Source organism: Liolophura sinensis, chromosome 1 (genome assembly GCF_032854445.1).
Source record: "Liolophura sinensis isolate JHLJ2023 chromosome 1, CUHK_Ljap_v2, whole genome shotgun sequence".
NCBI lineage: Eukaryota > Metazoa > Mollusca > Polyplacophora > Chitonida > Chitonidae > Liolophura > Liolophura sinensis.
Window position 1 is genome coordinate 23,421,945 of NC_088295.1, and position 26,191 is coordinate 23,448,135.

At 39.8% G+C, this 26,191-nt stretch overlaps 3 protein-coding genes across 3 annotated transcripts; 1 reads left to right on the forward strand and 2 right to left on the reverse strand.

Moving 5' to 3' along the window:
- Nucleotides 1–437: 437 nt before the first annotated feature.
- On the reverse strand, nucleotides 438–12,473 carry LOC135473791 (hepatocyte growth factor-regulated tyrosine kinase substrate-like). Its single transcript, XM_064753686.1, has 16 exons — nucleotides 12,340–12,473; nucleotides 10,059–10,143; nucleotides 8,800–8,875; nucleotides 8,398–8,490; nucleotides 8,091–8,211; nucleotides 7,089–7,210; nucleotides 6,410–6,537; nucleotides 5,906–5,993; nucleotides 5,566–5,664; nucleotides 5,278–5,370; nucleotides 4,839–5,051; nucleotides 4,271–4,481; nucleotides 3,625–3,797; nucleotides 2,949–3,080; nucleotides 2,056–2,473; nucleotides 438–1,523 (listed from the first exon to the last, which is right to left on the reverse strand). The coding sequence occupies exons 1-16, from the start codon at nucleotides 12,374–12,376 to the stop codon at nucleotides 1,309–1,311; spliced, it is 2,304 nt and encodes a 767-aa protein (XP_064609756.1). The 5' UTR covers nucleotides 12,377–12,473; the 3' UTR covers nucleotides 438–1,308.
- A 212-nt stretch (nucleotides 12,474–12,685) lies between these two features.
- On the forward strand, nucleotides 12,686–16,413 carry LOC135462141 (ADP-ribosylation factor-like protein 16). Its single transcript, XM_064739513.1, has 5 exons — nucleotides 12,686–12,843; nucleotides 13,326–13,384; nucleotides 13,761–13,880; nucleotides 14,714–14,829; nucleotides 15,506–16,413. Exons 1-5 carry the CDS (start codon nucleotides 12,786–12,788, stop codon nucleotides 15,666–15,668), a joined length of 516 nt encoding a protein of 171 aa, XP_064595583.1. The 5' UTR covers nucleotides 12,686–12,785; the 3' UTR covers nucleotides 15,669–16,413.
- Nucleotides 16,414–16,437: 24 nt separating this feature from the next.
- Nucleotides 16,438–25,117, reverse strand: LOC135462139 (uncharacterized). The gene is made up of 8 exons (XM_064739511.1): nucleotides 24,287–25,117; nucleotides 23,466–24,007; nucleotides 23,140–23,202; nucleotides 21,866–22,668; nucleotides 21,244–21,545; nucleotides 20,863–20,985; nucleotides 19,449–19,544; nucleotides 16,438–18,382 (listed from the first exon to the last, which is right to left on the reverse strand). The coding sequence occupies exons 1-7, from the start codon at nucleotides 25,094–25,096 to the stop codon at nucleotides 19,452–19,454; spliced, it is 2,736 nt and encodes a 911-aa protein (XP_064595581.1). The 5' UTR covers nucleotides 25,097–25,117; the 3' UTR covers nucleotides 16,438–18,382; nucleotides 19,449–19,451.
- Nucleotides 25,118–26,191: the final 1,074 nt, after the last annotated feature.

Consider the following 26,191-nt stretch of genomic DNA (forward strand, 5'->3'; position numbering starts at 1 on the left):
TTCAGACCGTGATGAAAACTGACTAAGTACATTAAAAAAAAAAGTTCAGGTACAAGCCTACTTTATTTCACTTTGCACCAGATGCACATTTCAAGAAGCCTCACAAATAGCACAATAACAATAAAGTTTTCATTTTACATGAAAAGAAACTGCTGATCAAATGTTCTTTTTTTAACATAAAAGGTGAAAATAAAACAACAGAGTCCAAAGGTAACATACTGTGCATGTTTAATGATTCTGACAATTTTTCTGATATTTATCATAAAGTACATTAGAATTACACTTTAATGTTTGACACTGTAATTAAACGCAAAATCGCAGTAACTGTGACATCTTGCAGAATGTCTGTCATTTGCACTCCGGCCCCATCCTTAAGTCAATAGCCCATGTTACACGACATGATTATTGGACCAACAGAAGTTCTGAATGTCAAGCCAGGTGTAGGTCGACTTGTTATCGTAAACATCTTGAGGTCTGGGCCCAAGCAACAGCTCTGGACATAACTAGATGCTTTGAATTGCAGAAAAGTACAACATGCTCAACTGGCAAACCCACTCAGTTTGACTAAACCCAGTGCCTGATCGGATGCTCCAAACTGCTCCGAGTTGCAAGGTCAACCTACACCTGACTTGTAGAGCTGTTTGTAGCAGATAAACACATGTTAGACAGCACATAAAATAACATATTGCTGAAAATGGAATGTCTTGATACATTGCCTATTCGTGGGAAGCTGGACAGGCCCTTTACCTGTACATTAATATCAATGTGGAGCTGATTTATTTATTTATTTATTTGATTGGTGTTTTATGCCATACTCGAGAATATTTCACTTATATAACGGCGGCCTGCATTATGGTGGGAGGAAACCGAGCAGAGCCGGGAAAAACCCACGACCATCCGCAGGTTGCTGGCAGACTTTCCCACGTACGGTCAAAGAGGAAGCCAGCATAATCTGAACTTGAACTCACAGCAGCCTGGTGACAGGCTCCTAGGTCATTACTACAAGCTAGTGCGCTAACCAACTGAGCCCCGGAGGCCCCCGAAGCTGAACAAGGATGTATATATAATGACTCAGACCATTTATATGAGATACATGTAGCACATGTATTACAGCAAGACCATACACAATATATGCAACATGCCGTATCAGTTAGGAGATTGTGTAACTACATGCACATTAATTAATTAATACATTTATCTTGAATATATATGTGTCTGAATCCTTAGCCATCAATTGAGGAACTACTGTAAACAGTACATAAAGATAACATTTAGATTACTATCACACCAATGATGACCAGGAGACTATTAATCAAAGCTGATTAACTGGGGCTCCAGGAGCTGTTGTTGGCCTTGGGGTGGGGGTTGCTGTGCTTGGGTCTGGGCCATCTGCTGTTGAGGGGGTGCCATTTGCCCCATACCCGGCTGATACTGGGCTTGGGGCTGCCCGCCTCCCATGTACTGCTGTGAGGCTGGGTTATACACTTGCTGACTCTGGCCAGGGGGAAGGGCATTATTCATACCTGAAGATAAGATGGTTACATTTTATTCAGTTACACACAATACAAAAGCATACATTTAAAGATTACCAACAAACTCAAAACTGAGTTAGCAATCTCACAAATGGGACAAACAAATTTAGTTGATGGGTACATCTGTCTTGTTCAAGAGTATTTCATTCATGTTCAGATCATTATTTAGAAAGACACATTTGCTTTGTTGCTGGTCCATGTACACAAATCCACGTTTAGAAGGCAAAAAGCTTTTGGTCAATGTATGCTTTGGCCTGCGATTGCGATTGTAACTTTCAAAATTTCGCCGCACAATTCCTTAGTGCAAGCACTTATTTTTACAATCAACTGTAACCCCAACTGTAGAATCTACAATCAAATGTAAGCTTTGATGCAAGAGGTCCCAGGTTGTTTCTGTAGAAATGATGCAAGGTATCAAAAAGGCCTCACTGTGATACATGTAAATGGGATTTAGCCAATTTGAGGTCATCTTAGAAAGTTGTCTAAAGTTCGCTGCAAAATAACCCAACAATGATTAACTTACTTTGCATGTTAAATGACTGATAATCCACAGAATTCCCACCAGGTTGATACCCTTGTGGTTGTGCCATTTGGGTGTGATTGGGACCTCCTGTGTTACCTGGGGGGTTAGCCTGGTTATACCCTATGGGCACAGAGGCTGGGTAAGAGTTGCCCATGCTTGTCTGTGACATACTGCCATCCACTGTGGTCTGGTAAGCTCCTGGTACATTACCAGGCATCATATTAGCAGGCACCTGACCCTGGTAAGGCACCTGTGACTGGCTGTAGACAGGGGTCTGGCCTGGCAGTCCGTATCCAGGCAGGGTTTGCCCCGGGGGTGGCATGTATCCACCAGCATGCTGCTGTTGTACATGGTGCACAGGGGAGCCTTCCACCGATCCCACAGGGCTCTGACCAGGCATCCCAGGCTGATACATTTGCTGAGGGTAGAGAGTGTGAGCATGTTACAGTGATCAAGAATTATACTTGGAGTACTGAGTTAGCAATACATATGTCATCTACCAATGAAGCCACTTACAAAGTTTCAATTAAATACAACAAACTATTCTGGGGAAAAAATGCCCCAAAAAAAAAGGAAAAGACAAAAACAGCCAGAATTTTGTCAAAATAGATGAAACAGTCCAAAACTCCTAACCTAATTTCTTACCTGCCATGGTAAAGTTTTGACAAAAAAAAACAAAAAACAATGAACTGAAAGACAAGGTGTAAATTTACAGTTCTCTTTTGTACTGACTACTACACATAACACTTCCATCAGGCACTACCGTTATGGGTGTTGTAACTATATACATTAACATACATTGAGTGTACAGTGTGTAAGTGCAAAAGAAATGTTTGTTGGACATGCATGACACATCAGCACGTATTATTTAGTAGCAGGAAATGAGCACTAACTTGTGGATATCCATAAGCCTGCATCTGTCTGATCTGGGTGAGTTGTTTCTGCTGCTCAAACCTCATCTGCATCTCCCTCTCCTGCTCTTGCAGCCTCTGTAAATGCAGCTGTCTCTGCATCTCAAGGTATTCCTGTCAACAAATAGTCCCCAATCAACATATTCAAACCAAATATAGTTAGACAGTATGTGACTTTAGTTAGACAACTGTGACAAGTCACTCTTATTTTTGTGATGGATCAATACTGAATATTAACCAAGAAGAATGTTGTCTTAAAAGTGTACTTAGAGCTCTCTGTAAACACAGCGTAAGGGTGAAATATTCTGTAATGAATCAGAAAACACACCTGGGCTTCAAATGTTGGTAATGAACAGCTGTAAAGATTATATTCCAACAGTGCATACACAGTCACATAATTAATTTGTTTTAAATAATTTATAACCAGAGAGACACTTCACAGATGTATGTCGTGTTCTCAAATATTTCACTTGAGGTGGTTGTAAGGTGGAGGAATCCAGATAGAGCCTGGAAGGAACCCCCACACCTCATCAGGTACCCGAGAGATTCTGGAGCACCTCAACCAGTTGATGCTGAATTTTAATCACAGTCTCTCTGATCAAGGTTTAGCAAGGATCTTCACGGGACTTAAGTTGACATAGCTGAAGTTAAGTCTCACATGTTTTTTCTGTCTCATGATGTCCAGTTTGAGGGCCATCTGGATCTGTCTCTGCCTCTCTAGCTCCTCTCTCTCCCTGCGTTTCTTCTCAGCATGGTCGTCCCTCAGAGCGTCCAGGGCCTCGCGGGCATCGCGCAGCTGGGCCAGCTTATCCTGCAGGGACTCATAGTGAGCTGAAAAGAGGATAAATAACACATAAATGCCTTTTACAACTTTAGTGACTGTAACATCAACTTTTCCTGACTTGTATAAACATGTACAATTTTTCAAATACGTGACAATGCACTTTCTTTGGTATTCAGCAAATGGTAAATGTGAAGCCATTGGGACAAATAAATATGCAGAAAATGTAGAGAAAACATATACAGAGAGTCTTTCCTTTATAGTTAAGATTAGCAAAGCATACAAGTTTGTGACAAAACATGTAGGAACAATTGTGTTTTACATGTACAACTTAAACTCATTGTTCACGCTGGCTTCCTCTCCAGCCGTATGTGGGGAGGTCTGTCAGCAACATTCGGATGGTCGTGGGGTTGCCCAGGGCGTAAAACACCATTCAAATAAATAAATAAAACTCACTATACATGTATACAAAACTGCTTATATTTTATATTTAAGTTTATATTGTTACTACTGCTAAACATACTTCTCAAGTCTTCTTGTTCCTGTAGGTAATTCATCAGTTGTGGGTGCATGTTGCTGATGACATTGAACAGTGACTGGACAGAGCTGTCATTGGCAATGCTGCGACCTCTCTGAGAGTTGCTCTTCATTCGGTTGACAAAGATCTCAATGCTGCTTTGCAGAGCATGTAGGAACTGTGCCTGGTCATCGTCCGTCTCTCCATTCTGATAGGGCTGTATCAATACATGTAAAGGAAATGGGACTGAGGTGTGGATACAAAAAACAATACATATAATTGAGACAGCACTAAGGTGTAGAACACAGAAAAATGCCTGTAATAGAGATAATGATGACAAACTATACATGCAGTAGAGATGGGCCAAAGGATAGAACACATACTACACATGCTGAGAATGCCAAATCTACACATGAGAGTTAAATGGACTAGACAATTGTTAAGTGCTGCAAGTTTAACTAAAAGTGTAAGACAGTTCTTGGCTCGCAAATGCCTAATGCCCTCTGGACTGATTTTCAGACAGAACAAGATGTGTCAAGTAAACTCAGTCACAGTCACAAAGGATTAGCCTTACCTCTTGCACTTTGGGGGTTGAGAACTTGGGATCAGCCGCTACAGCAGGGGCTGATGGCGTTGTTGTGGAAACCACACTTGGGACGTTGGCAACATTACTGCCTGCTGACTTGTTGTCTTCTGACCTCTGTTGCCAATAGTTACGGTTGAGGTAGCGAGCCAGTTCAGGGTCCATGTCACTGGTATCAATGGCTGGAGCGGACACAGGCTGTTGCTGTCATGACGATAATGAACAATGTTACTCAGCAAACAAAACCAGCAGCTCGTGGTACGATATATCATAGGTATGCATGGAATTATAATACAAAAGTGTTTCTCGAACTGTCATACCAACCAATGAAAAAAAACGACAGGTTTAACAGATGGGATGTATGATCACCTAAACTATGACTTAATAGCAAATGGCTAATGTCTCATTCTGCATAATAATGAGCACTTACAGTGTATACGCCAGAATTTCTCTTCGATTGTGGAGAGGACTGGTCACTGCCACTGCTTCCATACAGTCCATAGTTAGATCTGATACGGTCCCTCTACAACAGATAAACCCAGCAAACATGACCACTCTTGGTATCACTGTGCAATGTAACAATCTGGTAATGCTTTCAGACATGATATCAAAAAACTATTCCGACCAATATGACCACATCCTTTGACACATGATTAAGGGAGAGATGACACTGCATAGTACCTACTGTATCACATTCTCTCATACACTGTTAACTCACCTCTTTCTCCTTTGTTTCATGCTCACTTTTGGACAAGGCAAGGGCCAGCTGTAGCTCCTCCTCTTCCTGGATCTCCTGCTCAGACTTGCTGGGTGGGGCCTGTGTAAACAGTGGAGACAGCCATATATATAAATAGTGACATACAGTATTTGTGGCAACTTTACATGGTGTTAGAGAAAAGGTAAAGTAGCAATATAACAGCCACTGCAGGTAGTGTTTGGCTGACATTTATTTAAACCCTGTATTGTCAATACAAGCCCAAAAACTGAAAATAGATTTACAGGACTATGCCTCCAGCAAAAATGGTTTGCTTGGCAAAAATAAAGAATGCATTTACTACCTGAGGCTGTTTAGAGAGTGGACTGGCCAAGTACTCAGCTGGCAGGTCATCTTCAGATGAACCAGATTTCTTTGCTGTTGCAGTGGAACTGAAAATAGAGGAATTTACCATCCATTTGTGTAACATACTGGAAAACTTAGCTGTAACAAGAGAGATAATTTTCACAAAGCCATTTTGGATGAAGTCCAAAACTATGTACTACTACAGTAGAGAATCAACAATCAAAATTTTATTGATGCATATATTTGATTTTGAGTTTCATTTGATTAAGTTTTTGAACAGAGCCCCAAAACACAATATGAAAAGGGCACAAGTCCTGCGAACAACCCAGCAGGACAAGTTAACATCATGAAAACCTCCTGTTTTAAGGGATTTACTATTATTTTTCAACTGTACCAACTGTTTTTCTTTCCATAATTAAACTAAATTAAACTAAAAAATTAGGTATACACTTAACTTTACAAAAAGAGATCTCAAATTAAACATCAGCAAGCACCAACTCACGTTTTATTTAACTTTTCATAGCATGCTTCACAAACACGAACTTCCTTCTCAATTCCAAATCTGGGTATGATAGATGCTTTTGACGAACATTTGTTGCAGAAAATTTCTCCACAGTTGCGACAATGGTGCTGATGAAGGAAGATAGAGCACGCCATTAATAATTCAGACTGACACTAAAAATCGAGTTAGGGCATCTTGAGTTGGGGCAGTTAATGCAACCAGATGCACAGCGGCATCACTGTCCCAAACTGAGCAACCAAAAACAAATCAAAAATCAATTAAAATTTTTACATCAACTTTGAGGATATATCATATCACCATTATCAATATGGTTGTCTGCACCGAATGACACACTACAACTTCCAACAATCACATGCAGCTGTTCCCTGAAATAAAAAACATCAGCTTTCACCATCTGCCAGAAACACATGGGTACTCGTGACATTTCCTAAAAAATCTTGCCTTAGTTTTTTCACTTCAAAAGCAATAGAATCTCCAGCCAGCTACCCACAAGGTGTAACTTGTCTAACTGACAGTTACAGACTTACCAATGACTTCACTGTAAACTGGAGGCACACGATGAACAGTGTGAAAATAAATGTATTAATTATTTTTCCTTTAACTTTCAATTTATTTGAATGAAATACTCCTCTCAGTTCACCTCTCTCAGATTACTTACCCTTCTTTGCACCATGCTAAACTGAACACGACATCGAGTGCACACTTCTCCATCCTTCCATTCAGGGGCCTTCTCCGCCATAAACATGGCGTCTGCTTCCTTCAGAACTGGGAAACTAAAACCTGGACACCCAGATCAAGCAAATTATTTGCAGATCAAAAAGGACTTCATTATTATTTGAAGACCCTTTCACTTAAATGGTGACTGTTTAAAACCTGGCTAAACAAATCAAACAAATTATTCGCCGATTGAAACGATTTGATTGTTATAAAAATTTTATTTCAAGACCATTTCACTTAAACAATGACTTTGAGGTTTATGGGTGGAGAAAACAAGTGCCCAAAGTGGAGCCATGTGCCTTACTCAAGTTTCAAACTTTTTGTCCTCTAGCACACAGGTAAGCACATCATATCTTCAACGAGCGTCAGACAGCACAAACGGCCACATTTGCCTCAAAAACAGTGAGAGAGAGGGAATCTACAAATTCTCTGACCAGAGCTGGGTTTGAACCTGCACCTTGTGTATCATGGTGACTAAAAGACAATCACTGCTGACTCAATTATAATCGTTTTATTTAATTATTTATTTGCCATACTCAAGACTATTTCTCTCATTATGGTGGGAGGAAACTGAGCTCAAACCTCATGACCATCCAAAGGTTGTGACCACATTGGTGAAAGGCTCGCGAGTCCTTCCCAATATGATTATCATTCAATAGGATGTATGTTCTAGTGTTTAATTATGACAAATAGGATTAAATCATAAATTTTATTGCTTTTTGTGCTTGCCTCACTTGTTTCGATGCCAAATCAATCTCTAAACTGTAAAGTACAGCAAATGTGTTCTACAGCTAGACCCCTTAAAACAACTTCAACATGTCCTAAACATAATTTTGTTAAAACTTTCATGTACTTGGTGCTCTGTAATATCAATGACTAAATGGTGACATGCTTTTCCAATGTTTTGGGTAACAAGTTCCTTTGAAGTACTTTATAACCTTACCTTCCATCTTCATCAGATTGTAGGTATCCTGTACAACCCTGAAGCTAGGCTCATTACGAAATGCATGCGACCAACACTGAATCAGCTCCAAGACTTTACCCTTCACAGGATCAGTACGTGTCTGAAAATGAGGATGTGTTTATAATCACCAAGATAAATAAAACTGGTCTACTGAAATAACATTTTCATGGCCCATTTTATGCCGGAAATCTGGGAATCCAATTTCCAAAATATTCCTGAATATCAAAACTATGCGATCTACCTGGATAACCATACAAAAAATGATTACAAACACACTCAGTATTACCTTAGCTTGATCTTTCATAAATTCCATGAACTCCTTGGTGGCAATTTCATTATGAACAAGGCTTCCACAATTCTTCACACTGGACTCCAGAACCTAGGCAAACATGCAAGAGAACTAGACAAATGTAGAAGTAGTCTAAAGAATCAATAATGCAAGATTCTATTAGACTGGGATAAAGTATTATTTCACAACAATTAAATAAATCTGCTTTATAACATGTAACTCACATTTATAAACCTTAGGATGTTGTGTCCATATGCTGATGGAATACATAGTGACTGAACACACAGAAGTTTTACAATATATAGTTTGATGTACTGTAGTTTTCAAACTACAGAACATTTCAAAAAGCCTAGATTAGAAGCTTAAGAATATGAATCATTATCGGGTGATATTTCTTACCTGAAGAGCATACATAGATACATGTGGGTTCTCTGCGGATATCTTTCTTTTGAAGCCTCCTACAGCAGATTTGGGCCTATAAATATGCGAAGAATAGTTTCAGTCAATAATATTCCTAACAATAATAATATCTAATGGCACACAGGCCTCCATATTAGTAAATTGTGATGGAGAGTACTTGGTAAATATTAAAAATATGTTTTTGTTATTCTTAACTTGGTGTATATGCAAGTGCAACATATATATGGATCTGTATATGAAGTTTATTACATTTTGAACTTCTATGCCATATTCTTTTGAAATTCTATGCCACATACCACAGCCTAATATAGTTGCAGAAAGTAACTCTCCGTACTAACCAACACAAAGTGTTGGCAGAGTTACAGGGAAAAACTGCTTCTAATGTGTCAGATCAATGGTAAGCCACATTTACCACATCTTCACACATGCATTAAATCTTCCCTAGCGTAAATCGAAGTTAACTGAGTTGTTCCCATAATCAACTAACCTATTCTGAGTCTGGCCAAACCAAAAATGATCCACATCCATAAGTCAATGTCAACCGAGTGGTCCCCATTATCAGCTAACCTGTTCCGAGTTTTACTGAACCAAGAACGACCGTGGCAACTGCACAAATTCACAAAATAAATACATTTTCCAACACTACACCCATTGTGGCTGCCATCTTGTTCTGATAGTCCTACATACCAGTCACACGATTTATGTGAGCGCTGAAAAAAAAATAAGGTCATTAACGGGAGATAATACCTATGGCAATTACTATAGTAACACTAGGCAAGTCTATTCGTCCATTTGGCTTGTTTGCACCCCCTTTCCCGTCGCTTATCGCTTCAGCCTCCTTTGTTCTGGAAAGTGATCAAAATGGTGACAGATGGCTTATGGCCACAGTAGGTGGAGTGTCTGAAAATGTATTTATTTTGTGAATTTGTGCAGTTGCCACGGTCGTTTTTGGTTCGGCGAGACTCGGAACAGGTTAGCTGATAATGGGGACCACTCGGTTGACATTGACTTACGCTAGGGAAGATTTAAAGTGCGTATGAAGATGCCGTAAATCTGGCTTACTGTAAATTTGACACATTAGAAGCAGTTTTTCCCCCGTAACTCTCCCAACATTTTGTGTTGGTCGATACAAAAAGTCACATTCTGCAACTAAGTTTAACACTGAAATGTATCTTCAGTAACTACATAAATCAAAATATTGAGAACAGTGGGTGAAAACTTCAAATAAATGTACATACTGAACATCTCCTTGCCGGATACAGTCACATATCTGGAGAATAGAATCCCAGTCAGGCTCTAGAAGAAGCTGGCTTGTGGCCTTCTCTAAACACAGGAGAAAATATCACAGATAATCCACTAAACCAGGAACTGAACATTTTTCTGATACCAGAATTATTTTTAATCCTGTGCTGAAATTTACACTAGCAATTCTTGAACCTGACTTTTAAAATGTTATAACCATGAACTATTTTCAAACCTCACCACACTGAAGAATATCAAATATGACAAGAAGGTCCAGTTAGCACAATGAAATACCCCTTATCAAATATACAGGAAAAATTATCATACAGGAGTAAAATTTACATGGTTTATCACTAAGCAACATCCATTCAATAGCATTGATAGTCCTGGATTAATTTGGTAGAAAATGTTTCTGTTGACGTGATTATAATTGAGTATAAATCCATTTACAATTGGTTTTCCAGTCAGGGAAGTCACTTTGTGATACGTTTGTCACCTTACAAAATGGTTAAGACATTCTGCAGCTGAAGTTAACATGAAAAGGCATATGTCTTCTGAACAAGCCCAATCAGCATTTCAGGGGTCTGAAGAGTTTGCTAAGATATAGATGAGACAGTTGAAGTTCTCGTAAATTCATGTAAGTAAATGGCATGATTTGACGCCAGTTGCTAGATTGAATAGAATTTTAGATTGAATTTTTTTTTTTTTTAGATGTGAATCTTCCATCTTGTCAATATAAAGCTTTTAATGTAACTGGTTACAAAAACTGGCAGGTCAACTTTTTGTCATGTTTAATGTTTTCAGTGAATTACCGTCAGAACGTCCTACAATAATGCATGTTCAAGCTAGTGGTATGGGCTTCCATGTATGCCTTCGATCATATTGTATGGATTCTATATGTGTTCCATATATATATATATATATATATATATATATGGCCTATAAATGTTGCTATATGTTGCTATGGTAAAACACACGTTTTAAAATTATTTTTGGACGTTAAACTTTGTGAACTGTTGTATTGAGAAATGAACATAGAATACTTGATATTTCTAACAAAGATTACATAGTTAGGCCTACTGACATTTGACACATATTTCCAAAAACACCTAGGCTTACAGGGACGCATACATGGCGCTCGCTGACTGAGCAGTATTGTTGTTGTTGACCGTCAACTGCACATACGTTGGATCCCTGGAGATCAAGTTGAGGGTGTTTAGGTAGAGGGTGTTCTTGTTAGAGGGTGTTTTGACCTGATCCATGTTCAGTCAGTCAGTGCCTTTCTCTTGTCATTTCTGGGAATAAAATAGATGGATAGTCCATCTATCTTAATCCCAGGTAATTTTCAGGTTAGTTCATTAAGTCAAACGATTCACTGATATTTGTCAGCCATAGGCCGGCACTGTATTTTGAGGCAAACTATTAGCTCAGGGTGGCTACTTCAACTCCTCTCTTCATACTGTGTTGGTGGAGCATTGTAGTCACAGGGGCAACAAATGGTAAACCATACATCAGTTTACGCCATGTCTGATAAGTCCTTTCTCAACAATAGCTGTGGTCAAAAACTGGTATCAACTTTGGCTCTTACCTCTCAACTCACTCGCACATGCAATGTTTCATGTAAAATCCACTTGGTAAGGACACACGAGACCCAAACTCACCTCACAGTTATCAATGAAGCAGTAGCCATTTTGCCTTCACCACAGTTATGGGTTTAGAAAATTATAGTTCCCAGATCGCGCATGCGCATTAAATCTGAAAAAGACGAGCCTAAGAGCCACCTTGTTAAGACATGGGTTGCTGTGTCGTCAATGTGGGTGTGCCGGAGATCTGAGAGATAAGAGCCAAAGTTGACACAAGTTTTGGACCGTAGCCATTGTTTAGAAATGGCTTATGGGACATAGCGTGAATCGGTTTATGGTTTAGCATTTGTTGCCACTGTGGTTATGGTACTCCGCCAGCCCAAAATAAAGGGAGAAACTGAAGTAGTCACCTGGGGCTAGCAACCTGTAGACCACATCTTTTAACTACGTAACTGAGATGAGAGGGAAAAAACAGATATCATAAAACACTGCCTACATGTTAAAAATTAAGCCTTTTGTACAAAATCTTTACATTAATCCACCAGATATCTCAAATGATTAAGTTGTCTACAATACAGGTTCAGGTGTTAATCACGATCCGTGATTACAACTACAACACAACGCAACATTTATCTGCTATTCTATTTGTTAAGTTTAGATTGTTCTTGGTCGTGGGAAATTTTAAAATACAAACCTAGAGACCGATCAAACTGAGACGATCGTGAAAACATGTTGTTTTTCTGGACTTTCTCTCCTGAAATTACACAGACAGTGATTTTCTCTGCGTCAAAAATAAATCTATTCAGTGTCAGAAGCTTGTGACTTGTCTTCTTCCGTCATGTGCACCTAACATCAACATAAACATGGCTCACACTTTAACATGACACAAGCAAAAAACTATATTTGTAGACAATCTTTGAAATGGTAAAAAAAATGTCTCGCTTTATTCGATCAAGTGTGGATAAAATTTGTTTTATTACATTTTTATTTGTATTGTTGTACGGGGCCCTACTTGACAACTGGCAGTATGATGCGATGCACATGTGGTGTCATGTTAACTTAACTTGTGGCAGCTACAAGCTCTAGTTGAACTCTAGTCAATAGACAGAAAACCGGAAAAGTCACATTTCTAAATTTGAGATGTGTCTCCTAATAGGACCCACTGGAGTAGGGAAGACGTTATTGTTGAAACGACTGAGTATCCTTTAATGATCTCATTCTCACCATTTAGGGTGGCTGCTTTCACTGGCATTTTGAAGTTGACCCGTATAACATAGCGACTTGTGTATGGATAACAACTTATATTTAGGTATCGATTCTAACGGTAACCATTAGATTTGATTACGACCTTAGTATATCGATCCACACATAACCCAAAACACTGGATATTTTTCAGTCTGCACTTGAAATCTAAATAGCACGAGATATAGCTACACAATAAGAATTTCTCAGTACTAATGTGTCTCAGAATAAAAGGCACTAAGACATCTAAGTTCATAAAATATCCAGGGATTACCATTAGCAAAAATTTGGACTTGTAAGTTGTCATTACCTTTATATCGCTGAAAATTATTACGTGTATTAACAGCTGTTTAAGCTTTTACCTCAGTTTCCATAGACGCAGTTGACATTATATTTGTACATGTACATCTTTTCCAATGCTTTCTTAACATTTTGAAGGCTCCATAGGGAAAGGAGCTTTTGAGAATCTAGGACAAATTCCATCAACGATTGCTACAGTAAGTTAATTTCTTATTTCCTGCTCATCATACATGCTTATAGTTTGAGTGCACATATACACCGAAAGAAGAACAGAACATTCATGTAGCTACATGTATGGACTGCACTGTTAAAGGCAGGAAGAAGTTTTACTAGTTACCCATTTAACTACCCTGAATATATGTTGGTTTTGGCACCAGATTGAAACAAGGAGACACTGTTGGGATATGACCAAAATTAAATAACAAACAAATCATGTAATAGTCTGTTCTACTTATCAGTACTAGTAGTGATTTTCTGATTTGGACTGCTTGGTGAATTTGTTGCAAGTAATCTCACTTTGTCATCATGTGGGAATGTACATAAATTTCATATGTGCTATGTTTTATGTTTTAGGTTGGGTCAAACTTGGTGACAGTTAACATACATAAAAAGCATGATATTACAATAAGAGAGTTAGGAGGAAGCATGGGACCTATCTGGCAAAATTATTACAAAGATTGTAAAACTGTTATAGTAAGTACTTATATTGTATAATTGTAAAAATGTGTAGCTCTGACATCATCTGTCTCTGACGTCAGCTGTCTCTTCAACCTAAAAGATAACAGGCCTGATGCAAACAATGCTACCTGTCATTTATCCCTATATGTATATGCTTTATGTGCTGTCCGTCACACATCGATGTTAGGGCAGATAAAAAGTGTCTGTCTGTATTAGTAGTTGACCAATATGCTCATCTCAGCCAGATGTCCCCTCTTCCTATCGTTAGTAAATCCAACAGAGCCAAAAACTACATGGCCATCGCTACTAGACAGAAAACATAACCGCCATGTTGATCTCGTAAGTTCTCGATAGCACGCGTTAATTCGCAAGAAAACCATTCGGTTGCTGCTTTGCTGTGGTTAGGTGTGGAAAGGTATATTTTCATAGTTGTGACTATATGCATGTAAATACTATAAGTGTAAAGGTATGTGTAGTATTTGCTAGGAGAGCATTGTCTGTGCTGTATTTGGTCATGTTGAAGGCTGCATAATGGAAACAGTAATTTGTGGATTAATATACTTGACTGGGTTTTAATACTGTTTAATATAGAGGTTAGCGTGCTACCTCAGCACCAGCCTAGGCATTTCTAAGGCAGTGGCTTTCAGTTCAAGCCCAACTCTCCGCTTGTACGTGGGAAGGTCTTTCAACAACCTGCAGATGGTCATGGGTTTCGCTTAGGCTCTAAGAAATTTTGTCCCACCATAATTCCCGCATCATCATGTGAAACATTCTTGAGTATACCATAAAACATGATTCAATTTTAAATCAGATTATATGTGAGATCTTTTTACTCTTCTTTTTTTTAGTATATGATAGATGTGTGCAATCGTCTCCAGGTATCTTCTGCCTGTATACAGTTGTTGGCCCTTTTGACTCATGAATCTCTCCTGAAAACTCCAATTCTTCTTATCTTTAACAAGATGTAAGTATCTGGCACAGTGTATTGGGGCATAGTATCTGTATCAGTGTATTGTAAACCACTTTAATAACATTGTTTGAGTTCCCAATGCCTAAATTCAATACATGCAAAATTAACATTAGAATGTAGCTGGGTGCTTTCCATTTCTCAACTGTAAATCTGTTGAAAGATAGGAAGTGATGGGCTAGTAGTGACACTACTTCTCTTTCTGTGCCTACGTGTATTCTACTGCAGTTTGCCCAATGAACATGCTGAAAAATCATCTTTAATTATTTTGTCATCAAGCAATGTCTGTTGAGTAGCAGTTAACTTCGTACTTGTAGAATATTTCAATAATATGAGTGGTCAGGTTGGGTGCAGCATTTGAGCATGTAACATCACTGAGCAATGGGGCACTTGCTGTGAAGCCGTTAGTCGGGTCAAAGCTGTATTGACTATTGTTCTTTTGCCATTCATGAGTAATATGTTACCAGTTTGTCCATAAAACTTCTCTGTAAAGACAAAAATGAACATGATCAACAGGCTTCACAGCTTAGGCCGGGATTACTTTAGGTAAGAGTGGTTCCACGTTGCCAATCTCACTAGGCAAGAGTAATGCTTTAGCCAATGAACCATTGATTGTCCCGCAAAGCAAATGTTGATGGTCTTTTTGTATATGGCACATTACTTTTTGTTCCAGAGACATGCCAACCCGCATGACCAAGAGTGAAATAGAGGCATTGTTCAGGCTTCAGGACATAATAAAAAGTGCTCAGCAGGTGATCTCCGTTGTGGAGATTAGTGTCCACACAGGTCATGGTGTTCAGGATGTCATCAAGTGGATTCAGAAGGCCCAGAAGTGACACTTGAGTTAACAGTGTACTTTAGAAACACAAACAAAAACTGTGCGTATTAGGGGCAGAAGAATCTGACCTGTTTAATGCACTAGGGACAAAAGAAGTATTTTCTCAGAACATTGATTGGTATTTAATGCCCTGCTCAAGAATTTTTCACTTCACTGACAGTCAGGTTTGTGAGTGGAGGAAGTGAACACCCAGAGTCCGCTTTATAGGTGGAGGAAACAGAGTGGCCAAAGTACACCTTTATGGATGGAGGAAATAGTGCCCAGAGTACCATGGGTCAGATTACGAGTGGAGAAAGCAGAGTGCCCAGAGTTCCATGGGTCAGGGTTATGGGTGGAGGAAGCAGAGTGCCCAGTGTACCATGGGTCAGGGTTATGGGTGGAGGAAGCAGAGTGCCAAGAGTACAACGGGTGGAGGTTTAATTTGGTTCAATATGACCACAGTGACCATATAATGTGAGCAAGATTCATAATGTATTTCTGTGATATCCACCTTGTATGATCCCATGAATGAGGATAAATTTGTATATTTATTAACTGTACCATAGTATCACAGTTAATTTGTTATACATCTGCATATAATTGTTTCAACTGGATAATTATGTATTTGTCTGGACATTCTCTCATCTATTTCATGTCCAGCACCTTTACGTTAACTGGTCTTTACTTTGTCTTTATAAACGCCTTTGCATGTATTTACTGGTATGTTTTCTTGTACATCCTTAAAACAAGGCAACCTATCAATAAAAAAGTAGAAATGAACCAAAATATCTTTGTAAATATATTTATTTATTGGTCATCTGTGATGAATCAGCATACATGTACTTCAAAATCAAAAATAATACCGGATATAGAACAAGTAGGTCAATATAACTGGATGTACATTTCATACACTTGCCTTTGCACCAACAGAAATTTATGTACATGTATATCAATACACTTCCACTGATTTGCATTTTACAAGTGACAATTTGGCAATATCCTGACAACAAGATTTAGATCAGTAAATCAGTGTGTGTCATCACTGAAATTTTAGACATGGAATTGTTGGTCTGAAGTCACTCAGTGATTCATTTGATTACTTAAGAAGTTTCACTTAAATAATGTTAATTTTAACTTAAATGCCCAGTGGAAACCGCTGATTAGCAAAGTACTGAAAATCTTTCCCACATTCAATGTACAGTAATGTACATCATATTAGTGACAGACAGGTGTCATCTTGGTCACAACCTGCTCCATAACCAGGTTTTAGGGTGGAGGTCAGAGCACATCACTTTTGCTCGCTACGTGCAAAGCAAATCTCCGGACTTAATGCTGCAACCAAACCAGTCAAAGCAGGATACAAGCACACAACCTCAATGGTCAAAAGCTAAACATTGTCTTGAATAAAGTAAAGGCAGCTTGGCATCTGAGGATCCAGTGAAGACTCAAGACACACAAGACTGCAGAGGTTAACAGCATAAGAGCAAAAACAGTTTGCCAAGTCAAAAAGAAATTAATACATTCACAAAGCTAGCACCTTAAAAGCTTACAACAGTAGATACTGACCTAATTTTCTTGCCACTACAAAATCAAAGTGAATATTTTTGACTGCACCAAAGCATGAGGTGATACTAATGTACAGAAATTTCCACACAATGATTTATTAAGAGTGAACACACAGTCAGCCACTAAAGCTGAATTAATTAATAAAGTAGTATTCCAGAAGTGTTCTAAACATATTTTAAAAATTCTACACTGCTTATCATCAAAATAAATGGTAAACAATAGTCAGCACCTAGCCACTCATTTGGTGACTCCATTTGGCATGTCAGGCTATCAAGGTTGACGTCACAAAACCTAGTTTGGCGCTGGGTCAGGGCAATTTTCATGGACACAAGCGTTGCCTTTTAGCTGTCTGACTTGTCCTCGACCTGCATGGGTGTAGGAATTGGGCCTAGCTGGCTGTACAGCTTTCAGGGAATTTACCGAACATAGCAGGACCTTCTGAGTGATAACAGACCCTTTCATTCAGATTATGCAAAGTCAAAATATTTTTCTTCAAGTAATAACTCGCCCGGGGCGGTTTTCTTGCCTACTTACCCTGACAAGTTACTGCAGTATCCTGTCCAACATGTAGGCATTGTGACACAAGCAGCTTTTCTCAGTTCCCTGCTCATAAATGTGTATAATGCTTTAACACTTAAACTAACCACAAAATTCAATTTATTGCACCGATATCTGACTATCCACTATAGAAAAAACCACAATGACAATCAAGAGCTAACAAGTTTTTTGACGTGACAACCAATTATTACGTGAATTTCAGCGTTAGTGACTGGCAAAGTTCATAAGGGCTTCTAATGCTGAACTTCATCTTCTCAGCTTTCAAAACTTTATAGAATTTTTTACACGTTTTTCTGTAACAACAGAGTCCGATATTATTTTTTCTATGTTCACTTTAATATGCTCACTGGTCATAATTAGTTCCCCTGATCATATGACTGCATGTGAAATAAGACTAATCAGTGTACATGTGTAGTTATGTACATCTACAATTATGCTGTTTACAGCAGCACATATTTATCCATAACATCTAAATACATATACATGGAAAATTTAGAACAAGTCAAGCAAATGAGAAAAGCCCCAGATGCTTCAAAATTACAACAACATATTATTGAGCTACAAGACAGTACTCCTTGGGTTGTCTCCAGTGGATGATGGAGTTTATCCCTGTGGAATAAATAAATAAATAAATAAACAAAGGAGATAAACACAGACCATACTGTTAAACAAAGTCAATACACAACATCTGGGACCTCTTCTAAGAATGAAGTCGCAAACTGCATCTGGTGCAATATCCATGACAACATACTGTAAAAAGATACATCATCATGTTAAATGCACTTGAGGCAACATTGTGACAGCTTTGTAGAAGGGGCCTCAGAAGATAGTTTTTAAATAAATCTGAAAAGATATGGCATACATTACTGACTGGCTTAACTGCTGTAAAAACAAATCATGGAATTAACATAAAGACAAAATATCAGAAAACAGTATTTAGAAAACTTTCCAGTGTGGAAACCTGGCCAATCGTTGTCTGCGCAGTATCTCACTGCTAACTCATTACAATCTGTATATAAGCACAAACTAAACTCAAAGCCTTGAGTCTAGATTTTTTGGTGGATTGAATTAAACAATATTACTGGACAGAACAAAACAAGTCAACTAATTAATAATAATGGATCACTTCCTTATCAGGTAAAAATTCAGGAAGATGAACTCTCTCAGCCTACTTTCCTGACCTGTTGGACAGACAGGTAACTACAGAATGACTAAATCCGAATTATGTGGAGGAACAAAAGATTTTCTAGAGCGTAAGCCACGACAGACTTAATTGCTATAATTTATTTGTTGCTTAACATCATAATGAAGATTTTTTGTTTGCATGATGGTGACGAGTTTTATAGTTTTATCAGTGGAGGAAAGAAGAGTGCAGGGGAAAAACAGCACTGACCTTTAGTGAGTTACTGGCAAACTCCCATCTGTAATCCATGTCATACTGGTAGAAGGCAATGCCACACACAACTCAACAGTAAACAGAAACTGCCAAACTCTTAACTATGACAAAATTACACGGCACGGATGCCATGATGCCACTGATTTGTTACATGTATATGGTCCATTCAGATAGAATTACCAGACACATAGACCAGCAGTGCTTACATGTATATGGTTTCCAAAATTTGTTTAACAGAGTTTCAAAAGCCAGAGACGCAGACTTTTGTTAGAACATTACCTCTTAAGCTGCTAATTCCAATCTCAGTGTGTGTTTGTCGTAAGTAATTCCATTTAGGTGACTCACAGCCTTCTCAGCCTCTTCTTCAGAGTTGAACTTCAGAGGAAACAGTCAAAAAAGTCATAACATTAGTTATAATAATGGACCAGTAGTTTTACAACAGGAAGATATTTTCTGATTTTTACCTGTATATAAAGAACACTGGTAGAAATATGAACCTGGGTTATTTTGTTGAGACCGAAACTCTTGTGCAAGTCAACTGAAATGGCCTTCCTGTATTTCAATGAAGCAGAAAAAGTGTAAATATATGTTCTTAAAGTAGATCCCCAGCACTGGACCTTCCAAATTGCATATAGATGCTTTTATGTTCCCTGAATCGATCCTGATTGCTTAAAACCTTGAAAGTGGAAGAAACACAGTGGAATTTTGTAATCAGACATCAGAAAATCTACTCCACTACGATCCAGCCACCGAACTAAAAAAAAAGAAGTCTAGATTTTCACTCCCAAAATGCAGAAGTTGTTTAGTCTCTTCCTTGTCTGAAACAGCACACAGTGCCTGTAATGGGAACTCAAGACAAAATTTAAATTGGCGTTTCTATGCACTACCAGTCGCTATTTCCATTCAATATAATTCAAGTTTTATATATATATATGCTGGTGATATTTTTTTAAAACATGAAAGATTATCTTGATTGTTAATTTCACTGGTGTGGAGTGACAAACTGTTCTTGTCAACTGCAACTCATAGTCGGCTTGCCCAACTACAAGGATCCTCGTGTCGCAGCCGGTATGCCAAATGAGCTGTGAAAAACTGTGCCAAATTCTCCACGGGTATTAGCATGATTCCATGGACGTCCAATTTGTGTCAGACAAACCAGACAGAGGAGTGTTTGTGTCATCTACGGTGGCCGGTATGTGAGTGAAAACTGGTCATCATATCGCCCACTGGCTATGAGGTACACCCTTTTCCAGTATCTCCTTTTTCTTTCAAAATATTTGCTGTAAAACTGTTTACTTATATGATTTTCAGGGTGCTGATTAAGAAGTGTACACATAGGGGTAATTGTACATTTAGTTATACTATAGCTTCAGGAAATGCACACAGTGGGTAGGCCTAATGCATGGATTTGTCAGTGGTTTGTAGGACTTTCAATACATAATCCAGGCAGGTCTTCACGGTATGGGCTTCGTGCCTGACAAGCTTGGCAGAAGGTTCAACTTTAATGGTTTTCTTTTAAGTGGAACTAGTTAAAATAATATATTTGTAGATGCAGTTTACATACTAATACAGCAAAAGTACTCTGTCTCTAGGGAACATTTAGTATGAAAACAAAGGTGTTGGGGTTCTCCTTTAATAGACTTACATGTACTTGTCTAAATATTGCGAAGACAAAAATGCTATGAAAACTTACGACGAGGAAGGCTGTAGAATTCACCCGAGACTGCAGTACTCCAGTTACAGGGTTACGTATAGATCCAGGATCAGCCAAGCCACGGTTGTTCATGTGAATGTTGAAAAAGGAAGTTATCTGTTTCTAAAATTGAATGAACAACAAAGACATGGTCAAGTTATGCCAAGCCTTCACATTTCATTAATCACCCATTTCAGGTATACTTAAACATCTTAAAAAAAAAACAACTTAATGCTCAAAAAAACTTGCATAGAAATATACATGGGTGAAAGTTGTGCAGACATAAGGTCACAATTGTCACATTTTTGGGGGAAATTTTTTTCTATTACTACATCAGACAGCTGTTTCATTACCTAAACCAGGAGTAAGTTTGCTACTCACCCAGTTCGCTGAAGGTGGCAGATTGGCCACAGAGACTTTTTTGGTATGGACTTTAGGTGTTCCTCGTTTACCTCTTCTACCTCCAGCAGAGCTACTTGGTGTTAGGCTCATTAAAGGGACTGGGTTTCCAGTCTTGCCTGACAATGCAGGCTGACTAATCACTCCTTGCGACTGATGCATCATTCTGGAAGAGTGGCCCATCAAACTTTGTGACTGGCCCATCAATCCAAGTGACTGGTCCATCAATCCTTGAGTCTGGCCCATCAACCTTGGGGAATGTCCAATCAACCCTTGCGATTGGCCTAGTCAAAGATCAATTACAATACTAAGTAAGAATGTATAAGGATGCTGTAGATGGACGCTAGTATCTAACAGTAGCATACCTTCTCATAATGCATAAAATTTAAGGGGGAAAAGCTATCCAATCACAGGTCTGCTCAACTAAGAAAACCACATTACCTTTAAAACTCATGTGATGTGGAACAACTCCCATAAATATCTGCATATTCAAAATCAAGATGAAAGGGAAAATGTACAATTTGACTGGAATACATTATCTGATTGGTGTGTCTTAAGATAGGAAAGTGAACCAAGTACAACTCAGGTAACAGGTGATGCTTACCTTGCAATCCTCTCCTCCTGTCTGGCTCAGTATTTGTGTAACCCGAGCTACCCCGCATCTCCTCCATACTAGAAAAGCTCACCCCCTGTCTCTTAGTGGACCGTTCTCGCCCAGGAAAGTCACCAAGCAGCCCTGTAGCCTTGGCACTGTATGCATCATCTATTCTGCCATAGGCCTCAGAATCCATCACGCTGAGGTCCGTCCCACTGAAACCTCTGTCAGCTACATGTATGTCATGGTCAGTGTTGTCCTGATCCTCTCGCAGTCCTGCCCACCGACTCTCCCTGTTAGACCTAGTGGTCATCTCGCTGAACTCTGCCCCAAGCACCTTCTGGTGACCATAATCAAAGGTGACCATGTTAGCCTGGGTCAAACCTGCCATGGGCTGGAAATCCTCCCGCTCTTTCCTGGGCCTGGTTTCAGAGCGATCAAACCACTGCCTCCTCTCTGGTTCAGGTGAAAAGCTGCGTAATTTCTCCTGCAAACTATGATCAAAGTGCTGGTGCCTGTCAATATTGCTGTCTTCGTAAGTCTCACTGTCAAATAAGGTACGATGTTCTCCTTTTCGACTCCTGCCGATGGAAGCGTCAAAGCGCTGTCCCTGGGTGTAGGATGGGTCAACATGATCTGATTTATATCTGCCTCCTTGAAGCTGCAGTTGTTGTTGTTGCTTCTGCTGTTGTAGCTGCTGCTGTTGTTGTTGTAGCTTCTGCTGTTGTTGAACCTTTTTCAGTTTGTCAGCTATGTCTGCTAATGCAGCAGTATCAGACAAATTCCCCGTTTCCAGCTGCTGCAACTGGTCCCTGTAAATGAGATGATAAAATAATATCATTCCCTGCTTTTATTATCCAAAAATCATCCTTGTTTCCTCTCCAGCTGTACGTGGGAAGGTCTGCTGTCAGCCGTTATATGAAACACCGATCAAATAAACAAAGAAATATTGTCCAAAAACAATATGCCCTTCAAGGTGAGACCTAAAATTAAGTTTACTGCAAAAATTCTCACTCTGGGGAAATGAACACATATGTAAGAATAACCTTTTACAGGTACCATACCTTTAATATGTACCCTTTCCATAGAAACCAGCTTTACTGTAAGAATCTTTTACCTTTACCTTTTTTTTTTACCTTTTTCACTTTACTGTCAACTTTGCTTATGAACAATACATCAGTATTTATGATTGATTTTTTTTACATCAAAATTGAGCAAAACAAAGCTCTGTCCCTCTTGCTAGACAAATACAGGGCTATGATGTGCTTCAGCTAGCCACTTACAATAACTGATTCCTGATAGATGCTAGGTCAGGGATTTCTTCTTCTGTCAGTCTCATATTCTGCCTAAAAGCATAAAACAATAAGAACGACAATACAATACAACAGCTACAATGTCATCTAGTACCACACATTGGACACACCCCATCTTTATCTTCTGGCCTAAGAAAAATAAGGCTTTGTTGAAAACAAAATCATTATGATCCAGTCTTAACTGGAAACTCAGGTTTTAAAAGTACAATATAGTGACTAATCATATGATCAAATTCATGCTCCATTAAGAATATTTAAATAGTTAGCTCTTCAATGAAACCATGACTGGACGTTACCTTGACCTGGTGGAGAATGAACCTCCTCTGCCAGTGTACATCTGATCCTCTCCCTCTGTGGGCCTGCCCCTGCCTCCTAGCTGTCCAACTGCTGGTGAACGGTCTCTACTCTGTATGTCTGGACTTGATTCATCAAACCTAGAGCGTCGCTCCCGCTCTTGTGGTTTATCATGCCCACTGCTCTCATCCCTATCCAACCGCTTCGCTCTGCCACATCTTACCTGATTCCGATTCCTCCAATCTGCACTCTGGTTAGTTGAAAAATCGCTAAGTTTCCCGGTGTTTCTATCATTACCTCGTCTAGGGCTCCTTGAGTGAAAGTCCTGTGGACTCCGTGAGCGATAGCCAGGGCTTTGGGAGCGAGTGTTTGGACTACGTGAGCGGAAGTCTGGGTTTCTTGTATAAGCAGAACCCCTCTCACTCTTCATCTGTGATACATCATCACAACCCAAGTCACTGAATCTACTTCTTCTTCCAGTTCTAAAGCCATCAAACTTTTCCTCAATATTTCTGTCAACTGAATAGCGATTTCGTCTCTTGGGCTGAAAACCAAATATACGGTGATTATGCATGTAGGCCGTTTTTTCCCAAAAAAGGTTCATAATTTTAAAATTCTGACAGAATGATACATGTAACTCAGCTGAGGTTGTAAATGAGAAAACATTTGTTTTAAAACTGACCCTATTATGCTATAACGACATGTTTGGAAAGAATCCCCAAACAAATTAAAGTACAACTACAATATGAACCCTTTAATGGGTATCTCGTATAAAAAAAAACAGAACAATCATGAGGATATTATCTGCTGACGTGAAACTCACCGACCATGATCTTCTCAATTTACTTGAAGTATTTCTGTCAGGGGCACCTTTGCTGTCAATCTGGGAAGGTCTATGGTCATGCCTGTCACTCCTGGACCCTAAAAGTTTACTGCCCGGCCCCACATACTCTGACAGGCGCATGCCTGGCTCAATGATACGCTGTACACTGTTCTCTGATGACCTATTTCCTGTCGGACGAAGACCAGATCTCTGACCAGGCCTGTCTGAAGTCATCCCTGTCTGTGAGGTTAGCAATCCTCCAGGGTGGGGCAGCAGGCCCCCTTCAGAACCCCTTCCCATAGATATCATGCCTGTGCCATGCTGTGGTTTCATTGCCATGCCTCCCTGACCAGTCGTCACATTACCAGGCTGTCCGAGGAGACTGCCTTGCTGAGGATTCAGCTGCTGCCCCTGTGACATGAGAACCTCCTGGTTAGACATCACATTACCACCCTGTAATCCAGCATTCCTCCTCTGTGACATTAAGCTTCCTTGTTGTGCCATCATCACATCTTGTAGGCTCCCTTTCACATCCATCATATTTTCCTGAATATCCATCATATTCCCTGGTCCAGTCATGTTCCCTTGTCTACCCATCATATTCCCTTGGCCACCCATCATATTCCCTTGGCCACCCATCATATTCCCTTGAATATCTACCATGTTTCCTTGGCCACCCATCATGTTTCCTAGGCCACTCATCATGTTCCCTTGGCCAACCATCATGTTCCCTTGGCCAACCATCACGTTCCCCTGGCCACGCATCACGTTCCCTTGGCCACCCATCATGTTCCCTTGGCCACCCATCATGTTCCCTTGGCCACCCCATCATATTCGCTTGAGCCGACATCATATTCCCTAGCTCCATCATGTTGCTCTGGCCAGGAAAGCTTCCGCCATAACCTGCTGCGTTCCCGGGTATCTGCATTCCCTGCCTAGTGAACATATTGTTTTGAGCGCGCATATGCCCCTGTTCCATCACGAAAGTCTGAGCCGACATCATTTCTCCAACAGGAGCTTGCCCCGGCATCAGGCCCACCTGAGGCATCAGTTGCCCTTCCATAGCTGGCATCATACCCAATGGTCTGTCTAAACCTGTTAATGAGCGTCCCATTTGGGGACCGTCCTCCTAGCATCCCCTTTCTACTTGGCTGTAACTTTCCTGGATCACTTTCCCTTCTGTGGGCTCCTTGGGGACCAGATTGCTGTTGTCTGTAGTTAGATCTGGGCTGTTCTGTGGTGGACCTGTTGGATTGCTGCCACCTGGACTGCCTGTTGCTCTGTTCAGAACTAAGGTTACTCCATCTAGACCTGCCGGGACTGCGGCTTTCTCGCCGAGATGTTTTGCTTTCTCCTTTGGAGAACCTGTTCTTGTTCTCAATACGACCTCTATTGCCACTGCGTTCTGACGGTTTGAAAGTATTACTTTTTGAGCTGTCTTTGTTCCCAAGGGGAGAGTGGGAATGTTTCACTGGGGTGCTTGTCTTTGGATTTAGTCGTTTCTCAACCTTTTTCTCTGGAGGAGGGGAGTCATCATCTAAATTTATCACCTCTTTGGTTTTCTGTGCAATGTTTGTGGACTTTTTGGTTGCATGCTGACTTTTCTGCTCAATTTTTGTAGTACTCTGTGGTGCTGGCTTACCCATTTTTGTTGCCTGTTGACTTTTTGGCATTGCCTGCTGACCTGTGGGCTGTGTTGCCTGTGGGCTCTTTGGTGTATTGTTGCCTTTCTGTTTTGCCTTGTGGCTCTTCTGTGTGGTCTTGCTGCCTTTTTGTGTGACCTGGGTGCTCCTTTGTGAAGTGCTGCTTTTCTGTGGCTCTATGTTACTTTTCTGTGTGTTTGTGTTACTTCTCTTTACAGATGCAGCACTCTTCTGTTGGGGTTGGTCATTTCCTTTGGTTTCC

Bases quoted from the DNA above. Each gene is read 5' to 3' on its own strand.
- LOC135473791 (XM_064753686.1), bottom strand. From the start codon at position 12,376: ATGTTTTCACGATCGTCTCAGTTTGATCGGTCTCTAG. The intron at 5,371-5,565 runs GTGAGTTAACAG...TATCTGTTGTAG, and splicing joins ATGAAACAAAGGAGAAAGAG to AGGGACCGTATCAGATCTAA. The intron at 4,482-4,838 runs GTAAGGCTAATC...GTATTGATACAG, and splicing joins CAACCCCCAAAGTGCAAGAG to CCCTATCAGAATGGAGAGAC.
- LOC135462141 (XM_064739513.1), top strand. From the start codon at position 12,786: ATGTGTCTCCTAATAGGACCCACTGGAGTAGGGAAGACGTTATTGTTG. The intron at 13,881-14,713 runs GTAAGTACTTAT...TCTTTTTTTTAG, and splicing joins AAGATTGTAAAACTGTTATA to TATATGATAGATGTGTGCAA. The intron at 14,830-15,505 runs GTAAGTATCTGG...TTTTTGTTCCAG, and splicing joins CTTCTTATCTTTAACAAGAT to AGACATGCCAACCCGCATGA.
- LOC135462139 (XM_064739511.1), bottom strand. From the start codon at position 25,096: ATGATGGGTGGCCAAGGGAACATGATGGGTGGCCAAGGGAACGTGATG. The intron at 22,669-23,139 runs GTAAGTGGCTAG...TCTCATTTACAG, and splicing joins TCTATCAGGAATCAGTTATT to GGACCAGTTGCAGCAGCTGG. The intron at 19,545-20,862 runs GTAAGTTTTCAT...TTTCCTCTGAAG, and splicing joins ATTCTACAGCCTTCCTCGTC to TTCAACTCTGAAGAAGAGGC.